Raw genomic sequence first — 9,851 nt, 5'->3', positions numbered from 1 at the left:
ATGGGTGTGTATATCTAATTGTTTTCATTTTAACTGTAAATAGTCGGGTCAAGTTGCTGCCTTCAATTAATGCAATGAGTGGAGTGAATCACACGATTTCAAGCGAACACGGCAGTTTCATTGTTGATGATAATGTTTTGTTGTTGTTGTTGTCACATCTTCAGCTTCCAATGAAATGAGATCAGTTTTAATTTTACATACACTTAGCAGCTGCAGAGCAACAATCGCTGGTGACTTCGGCTTAAACGCAGCATGGGCTGTTCATCATTATGAAGTTCGCTGACAAGTTGATAGCGAAGTTGGCACTTCTCCGCTGCGAAATATAATTTTAGTTTTTTTTCGCGGTTTTACAAATAAAAATGAACTTTGCACATGTTTTGTTAATGTTGAAAAAAAATGGGAAGAAACTATTTGTGTACTTCTTTTTGTAGAGCAGAGAGAGCGTTGAGCAGTAAAACCTTACAGCAATCATAACGAATACACTTAGAAAAATTGTGTCGACCACGACGCCAAGTTTATTAAAACTCGTTTATATTTAATTGGTTGTGTTTATTTTCAGAGTGAATCCCTCATTGATTTGAATTTTTCTGGTTTCGATAAATAAATAATGCAAACTTTTATTTATTAGTAATGTTTGCTAAAATTATTTGCAAAATTAATAAAAAAGAGCGGATATTTAGAGTGGGCTCCAGTATTGCTTCTAAAATTTTTTCGAAATTAAAACGACTTTATTATTAACTTAATATTTGAGTACAGTAATTGAGATCTATTATGTTACTCTATATAAATTATTGTGAATTTTATTTTTGGTGTTAATCTTACTTCAAATTTAAACTAAGAACACTGTTACATATTCAAACACACCCTGTATTATGATGACTTCACTTATGTGGTGTCGCATAAATAAAATGCTTACCAAATTACTTTACTTTAATTTCAGAAAATTTTAATTTGTTGTTATATTTATTTTTACTTTTACAACCAAAGCTCACAATTCAATGTTATTAAGACAATTTAAACAAAATAAATAAAATGTTTAACATTTCAATTATTTTTTATGGTTTTAGTATGGAATATGTGGCGTTTGAAGTCATGCTGTGTCTGCATGCAACGTGCGTACGACTTGGCATATGCAAAGCTCAACCACTGAACGAATTCAGATTCTAAAATTTCTAACATAAACAACTTAGGCAAGAATGACTGAGACGAGTAGGCAACAATCCGCTGCCTTTGTTTTGCTTTACTTGTTAGCGCAGATGTTTGTTTATTCGTAGCCTTTTCTACAGCATGTCAAACTTATATTAATTCAAAAAACAATAACAAACATTTCCGGTTCCGTTGTGTTTCCGCACGGGAAATTTATAATATGAACAGGTAGTTTTTCAATTGACACATATATGGAACGTTTCAACCATTTATGGTTATGCCGCTTTCTTATTGGCCAGTTGAGAATAACAGGTTTTATCTTACCAGCTTGAAGCATTGTTTTGACTAACTTAAACCAGTTACCTGTGTATACGCCATCTTTTACTGCATTTATACAAGCGCAAGAGAATGTATAAAATACGCCTACCTTGTATGAACATCAATTGCAATACAAAACAAAAAAAATTGTACTGCACAACAATAAATGATTGTTCTAATTTATACATAAGTGATAAATTTAATTTTAGTATTATTATACATGATTATTTATTTATGTTAAAATTATTAGTATTTCATCTCGATTTTGTTTTCACTTTTCATATTTTTACAAAGTAAAAATATCCTTGGTATGAGAAATCTTTATTAGAATCAATTTCATTTTGTTTTAATCTTTAATCTTTTTAATCTTACACATACATATTTTACGATTGTTAGTTTGTTATTATTTTCGTCTTTATTCTGTTTCAAAGTATCAGTAGTATGTGCATTAGTTAATTTAATCTGAAGGTATTGTTTCTTAATATTAATTTTATTCACTTAAAAGTAGGCGTATTTCCTGTTTTTCTCGTTTCACTTTTTTATACATATATACATATATATATATGTATATAAGTTGAGTCACACGCTTTTAAAAATTTAGTTACCAGAGACGTTCTTCACGACCGGAAACGTTCAATTGTCAGTTCTACCTTTACTGCCCAAAGTCGCAATAGCAGCAGTAACGACAATAATAACAATAACAACAACAAAACGGGGAAAACTAAATGTATGAAACCTGGCATTTGAGTCATGATCGCATCGTACAAGCAAAAAAAGAAGAAAAAATGGAGAACCGCACATACATATATATTTGTGTGTGTGAGTGTTTCTTGTTTACTTTTAACGAGGCATGCCGCAAACATTAGTGAAGAAGAACCGAAAAATAACTCTGCCAGCAACATGTGGTAAATGAATTATATGTGGACAATTAATCTAATTGTTTCTTTATTAATTTATTTCAGCCTCTGTATTTGTAGTTCACTTAGTAGTTCACAGTTTTCATTATCAGATATCAGGGTAAAATTGCTGAGGGCGATTTAGTTAGTTTTATAAAAAGTAGAATGTGAAAATAAGATAACAAGATTGCAAATTCGGAATTCATATTTCGATATTTCAAAGTCAATGTTTTGGTTTATTTGAGAAATACTTTTTTTTGCTATATGCTTGTATAAAACCGTTTACGAAAGCGGTGTTTTTATAATTGTATAGATAAATCTTATTTAAATAAACAATCGAGCTAAGTAAGCACTTATCCGATCAATAATGCACATGCCAGAATATGTACATATGTACACATTATTTTAATATCTGCGCCTCACACATAATCAGCACTCACGTAACTAAACACTACACACTACACAGAGAGAAATTATCACAGAATTCTTGATTTAATTGTCTTTGACACATACAACGTCTTTAACAAAATAGTTGCCACAATAGTTGCCCATCTTCACGCTACACGGCAGTTGCCATAATTTTTACAGTAGAGTAAAAAACTAAGCAAAGTCGGAAAGAAGGAAGATCTTGAAAAGATTCACTAAAAAAATTGGAATAGTCTTGTACCACGCATCGTAGGTGGGCGCTTCAAGCAATTGTCTTTAAATGGGGCGTGTGCTTGCGGTTGCTTTAGTATTGCTTAGTTGATCTTTGTGATACGCGGGTATATTATTTATGAATTTTCGCTTGTTATTTAAATGGTACAGCTAATTTTTAAGTTAATTTTGAATTTTAAAAAAAAAAAAAAAAACGAAAAGGAATACAGAAAATCACATACATATTAAGTTTGTTTGCTTGACAGAAATTTGTTGTAGTAATATATACGTAACTGGGTCCATAAATGTTACCGCTGCCACCGCGCTTTCAGTCTTTCAATTCTTAATTCGGCATGGGCCGCTTCGATTTTTTATGAAAATTTTTCGGAAATTTTATCTAATTCTTTTAATGCTTATAAGTTGTCTCTGTGAACAGAAAATAAATTTTGTAGAAGTGGAAGCTAGCAGCAAAGACGTTAAATTGTGTTCTGTTCTGTCACGTCAAGGTATTTTGAAAAAATAAAAAATAAAAAGAATAATTATATCGAAGTAGGAAAATATCAGCGCACCTGTTGTGCTGCTATCGACGTGCGCCCTACATCTGGTAATAATATAAACATATATACCTATGTATGTAATATATATTTATAGGGAATCATATTCCCATGCTTATCATGTAGATGAGAAATGACTACGAAGTTTTTCAGAGTTATAAAGTTTTGCCTAGAGAAAATCTACTAGTAATAAATAAATTTGTTATAATATATATTATAACGTAGCTTTTCTTACTCTTGGAGGAAAAAATAAATGATATTTTCATAATTTTTTCCTTCTTCAAATTTAAAAAAATTCCAATACTATTATGAGTGATACTCCCGCACAATGTAGCTTAGAGAACTCTTAAAATATTATTTCCTGTGTTGAAAAAGCATAATAGTATTGTATATAATGATATCGTAATCAATGTTTCTGTAATTCATTTCATAACGACTATTCACTATAGTGGATCGAAATACAGTAAAAAAATTAATAACATTTTGATTTTTATTTTTTAGTCTAATAAATGTGAAACGACAAAACTGTCCAAAATTCAGATTGCTGCTGGACAACATACATAATATTTTAGATTATGTGGCTACATAATATAAACCAAAAACGCGTTTACGGTTTATAACGTAAGAATACTTGAGCAGATAGGTAGTTACGTGAAATTCATATTTATAAGGTGGGCTGCGTTTAAATATATTAGTGTATAGTATAAAAGAAACTATATATATATATATATAAATGGAACTTTTCTTCTGTTTGTAGAATATCAACTTTATCGTACGGAATTACAGTGGTCATTTAAAATTTGACTTAACTTCCGATGTGTATAGAGATGGCGCTTCACTCATTATTTCATAGCGTTTTGACAGAAGACTGTAGCGTCTAATTGACCTGATTTTTTGTTCACTTTAGTATTAAATGAAAAAAATATGTTTATTTTGACAAAAGTAATAAATTCTTAATCATAAAAATATGCAAAAAATGTCGTACTCGTAAAAAGAATTATTCTGAAATTACGCAAATGAAAATGTTAAATTTGAAAAATAAATAAAACAATACATAAATACGTTTAAAATAATGAAATCGAGAATATAAAACAAATAAATATACAAGCACTACGTTCACAGATATAAAAAATAGAATAAAATAATTAATATTGTTAAATAATCACAGCAAGACTGCGCACATTTCTGTCTCATTTCTGTCGTTCGGACGACCTAATTTCGGGGACCTTATCGCGACGGTCTTTCGGACTATTCGAATCATTTTCATTTAACACCAATTAAGCTGAGTTAGAATACCCATTCGAGTAAAACGGACTTGCGTACTTGTCGTAGTTGTCGTACTGCCGTACACTAATCACATTAATTTTTATTTTCATTTTAATTATAATTATAATCTGATTAAAATAAAATGAATGAATTCACACTTTCTTGGTTAGAAGATGTTTTTGTACCTTTGCTTTGAGGTTGAAGAATTCGTAGCGAATCAAAGCAGCGAAATATTAGAGGAATTCGGGACCGCAAAAGGTTATCACCGACAACTCAAGCGTTTTCAGCGAATGTACCCAGTAAAATGTTATTTTTAAATTAATTAAATGAAAGAAATAAAATTTTTTATTTTATTAGTAAATTTTTTGGTTTTGGTTACAAATTCAAATTATTATTAATATTGTATTTGTTGTTATTGTTGGTTTGAGTTCATCAACATTTATATATGAGATATGTATAGGAATATATGTTATGTATATGTACATATATTAAATGAAAGAAATTAATATTTTTAGCCAGAGTTAGCCTTACATGGCGAATTAATGGAACAAGCAATTCGACAAGGGACTTTACTTAAAATTATGGTAAATAATTCACGTGGAAAGGAATTTAATAGGAAGTGAGGCAAGCAAATGGAGAATATATAAAATAAGTAAAAAATAAATATTTTTGAATAAGAAAATTCATTTTAAATATTTATTAATTTTTTATAATTAAAAAAAAATTTTAAATGAAACCCCCACAAAACGAGGCGGACACAATTGACTTGATAGAAAAATGGATTTTTTTATAGAGCAGAGCGACACTGTCAGCAGCAACAAATTGTGCAGAACAATTCTCGGTGACAAATCAAATTAATTTGTTTATAAACTCAACAAAAAAATTTGTTAAAAATCTTCAAAGAAAATGGTTTATGTTTAATTTGCCAAAGGTGTGCGTAGTAGTTCGGAAATATATAGTTTCTTAACGATTCAAAGTTCGTATGGGGGCTAATATGGAATTCAAATACGTCTGTAGTTTATCGTAATTTACTGCTTTATCTACAATGTGCTGCACAAACAACACAACAATGGAAACTAAAATTACAAACATTGTATTGTAACAGTAGTTCACATCAATGGCGCTTTACGCAGACGACACATGCTTGATCTACTCGGATCGGGATGCCATAAATGTAAGCAACACGTTACAGGGAAATATAGACCTTATGGTGGAATACTTCCAAAAATGGAAGATTAAAATTAATAATGACAAAACCAAGGCTATATTTATAACTCGAAAAAGAAGACAGCATCCTCCAAGAGTGAGCGTTTGCGACACGGAGATACGGTGGGAGGATAACATAAAATATCTGGGGGTCACTTTTGACAAACGGTTCAATTGGCTTAAAAATTTGAAATACAAACGGAATAGCTGCTCTAAGATTCTACATTTATTAAAGCCGCTATTTAATAATTATCACTTCAACTTTAAAAACAGAAAGTTACTTTATACGCAAGTAATTAGACCTGCACTTCTGTACGGATGTGTTACATATAGCAAAGCCTCAAATACCACCTTAAAGCAATTACAGATAGCTCAAAACCTGGCCTTAAGAAAACTGTTTAAGATTCCATGGTACATTAGATCAACGGACATACATAGAGATCTTAGGATTGACTCAGTGAAAAAATATATCAGAGACAGAGCTTTGAAATTATTCACTAAAGTTGATACGCTACTTAACCCTGCCATAACAATCCTCAAGTCCACTTCTGGACTCTCAGGAAGATATGCTGATTTAAGGTCCGTCATCAATTAAAAGACAAATAAATGATATGATTTTTTAGCCTAGTTAAAGCCTAGTGTGGGGTAGTGATAAACCCCCCAGCCATTATAGAGTAAAAGTGCGTAATAGCACTAACTCAAGAAGAAGAAGAAGAAGAAGAACAGTAGTTCACATTGACGTCACATGACAAGAACATAAAAAAAAAAATTTGTATTTTTGAAAAAAAAACCAAATATTTTGTATTTGTGCTATTTGTGAATAAACATGAAAAATACATAAAATCCATATAAAATAATAAGAATTACCTCCGTAAGGAACAAAACAATGAAGTTGACTACATAAAAGGACATTTATGGCATGGGAGCCATATGGGACGCTTAGATTTCTTGTAAGTAAATAGAGACGAATACGAGTGTAAAGGAATAAATAAATGTAGGCTACTAAAAAGTCAAAAATCTTCAAAAAAAAAAACAAAAACAACTGAGAGTAATAATAGTTACTGCTCCAATTGAGCTGGAGGAGAATAACTTAACAACAAACTTAAAAAGCAAATAACAAGGTTGGGGAGCGTACATTAGGACTACAAATTAGCATACATTTAGCAACACGTTTTATGTGAAGCAATGTATTAAAATAATATAAGTATTATTAAGTTGTGAACACACACTTTACTTGAGTTCTTATGTGTAACATAGAAAACATACACATACTCATGCATTCCTATGTAAATTATTTAATGAATTGATTTTGAGAGTCATACGTATTACATTAGCCGAATAAAAAAATAATAAAATGTAAGAAGAGGGTTAAGTAAAGAGGGAAAAAATAACCAAAATTAATATAAAATTTTGTATTTTTTTATTTGCATCAAAACTAATAAAAAATATTATACTATCGCTAATATATTGAAGAAATCTGCAGTCTTTACTGTGAAATGCCATCAAAACATGTTTTAGACAGAACTAACTGATCTTAGCGGAACATATAATACATATTATATGTAAGTAGTTGTAGTTTTTTTATTTAACAAAAGAACTTGCTTTTTATAACATTATTTCATTTTTTATATTTAATTTATAATTAAATATAAAAAGAAAACGACTTATGGTCTGAAATTAGATGTCAGTCATCGGTCATCCACAATAAACATGTATGTTAATAGAGTAATAAGATGGAATTGGAGGAAAAAGCAGTTTCGCGGCGAAGCATAACTTCAAATGGGGAAGTGTGTGTGTGACAACAGTTTTAGGAGTATAAATTAAGTTTTGTTAAATACAGTTTTTTATAATTAATATAATAACAATCAATAACTGAAGGGTTGGACAAATATCTGCTTACTAGGATATATATACGATACAAATATGTGATCATATTTTACTGACCTCATTAATTGTTAGTAGGAGTGTTAGTAAATTAGTGAAGAATAGTTAGTTTCAAAATTAACTTGAAGCAATTATTATTAAAAGTATATAGATAGTAATTATAAGTTTAAGTAGATAATTTTGAAAAATTATAAATCAAACATATTTTATAAGCCTCCACATATGTAACTAATAATTTTAATTTAATATGCAAAAAGTTTTAAAAGCAATGTAATTTAAAATAAAAACTTTAAGCGTCATAAATTTCAACTTTTTTAATTTGTTCGTTTTAATTGCATTAATTTTTATATACGTATATATACGGTACGTAAAAGTAAAAACAAGTGTGCCCTTCATTTTGTTTGTTTTATGTATTTAATGATTTTTTTGTGTTTGTGTTTTTGTTATTATTTTGTTTTTTGGTAGTCTCACTTGCGTACATGTATTATGCAAAATAAATTGCTATTAATTTTTCACTTTACGTGGACCAACGCAAGCACACAGGCGTGTATTTAAGCAGTCAGAGTGACCTTTACCAGAAGTAAACCATTAGCAGAAAAAAATAAATCGCCGTTTGGCATTTATTCATTTGGAGTTACTACTACTACTACTACTGCGACCATACCCAGCGGGACTTTCAGCGCTGAGGGAATCGATTCCCTCAGCGCTGAATGGTAATGCCTAGCGCTGATTATTCAAATGAAACTCCTAATTACTTTAACACGTGCATGTCATTGCGGGCAAGCGCTGAATCCTTCGATTACCTTTTCAAATTTGTAATGCAACATTTCAGCGCTGACATGCTCGCTTACTTTTTCGAATTTGTAATGCAAATATAGCGCTGACATGTTAGCTTACTTTTTCGAATTTGTAATGCAACATATCAGCGCTGATATGTTCGCTTAAATTTTCAATTTTACCTATGCTATTGATTTTTAAATAAAATACTATAAATTTTTTGGATAAATTATATTTTATATTTATGTTTTATACAATTAAAATATTAATATTTACATAAAAAAATATAACATACTGTTACTAAAACCTTGAAGAGATTTCCAGACTCAACTCGATCACTTGTTCCGGCTTACCATCTGTACTTAAAGCATCTGTAAATACAAAAGTATGTTATTGTTTACGCAAAAGTTAATTATGTACAATATACCATACCAAAAAGTGCTGCTGTCACATTCTCTAATGCTCTTAAGAACTTCTTGCCTTGGGTACCATTCTCCAAAATTCCAGGAAATTTTTCGCGTAATTGATTGTTTTTTAATAACGCGTCTCATTGATGCAGTCTATAAATAACGTAATAGATGAAAAGAAATGTATGAATTAGTAAAATTGTTACATGTGAATATATTAATAAGTTGAAATTGAAAGTAAGAAACGTATATAATTTAACTTACAACTACTTCAACGGCAGTGATTTCTTCATTAAATTGAATTAAGTCCTCCTCAGTTTGAATTGTAAAATTTTCCAATTGAATCAGCTGACTACATTTTACCCCTTGCTTTAGAATGACTCGTTCTTGACGCAGTAGCATGTACATAATACAAAACAAAAATTTCAATTATCATTTTAAATATATTTACTTAATTTTGCATATACTTACAGTGAGTTTATGTGAAATTACAAATTATATTTTATTTATATTTTTGTTTTTTATTTGATTTTAAAAATTAAAAATTGTTCACTGTTCGCACTTCACTAAAATCAAAAGCAGACTAAATGTATACAATGTAGGCAAAACAAGAAATTCTTAACTCATATGCTTTTCTTCTTCATTCTTTTATAATTTCAACCCCGAAATTGCATATGTCGAACACAAATGTCGAAAACAAAGAAAAATAAAAACGAAGAGCTATTACCTCCTCGCTTACTTTTTCAGCGCTGGCATAATGG

At 29.8% G+C, this 9,851-nt stretch overlaps 1 protein-coding gene across 1 annotated transcript in view; it reads left to right on the top strand.

The window, feature by feature from the left end:
* Nucleotides 1-9,851, top strand: part of LOC119667396 (putative odorant receptor 69a) — a 16,387-nt gene that overhangs the window by 3,710 nt on the left and 2,826 nt on the right. The window contains exon 3 of the mRNA XM_038076686.1: nucleotides 5,332-5,435. Coding sequence (XP_037932614.1) covers nucleotides 5,332-5,435 — 104 coding nt within the window. The remainder of the gene's footprint in view (nucleotides 1-5,331; nucleotides 5,436-9,851) is intronic.

The sequence above is a fragment of the Teleopsis dalmanni genome, chromosome 1 (genome assembly GCF_002237135.1).
Source record: "Teleopsis dalmanni isolate 2A chromosome 1, ASM223713v2, whole genome shotgun sequence".
In the NCBI taxonomy this organism is placed as follows: Eukaryota; Metazoa; Arthropoda; class Insecta; order Diptera; family Diopsidae; genus Teleopsis; species Teleopsis dalmanni.
Note: the sequence above shows the minus strand (reverse complement) of the source record. Positions and strands in the feature narration are given on the sequence as shown.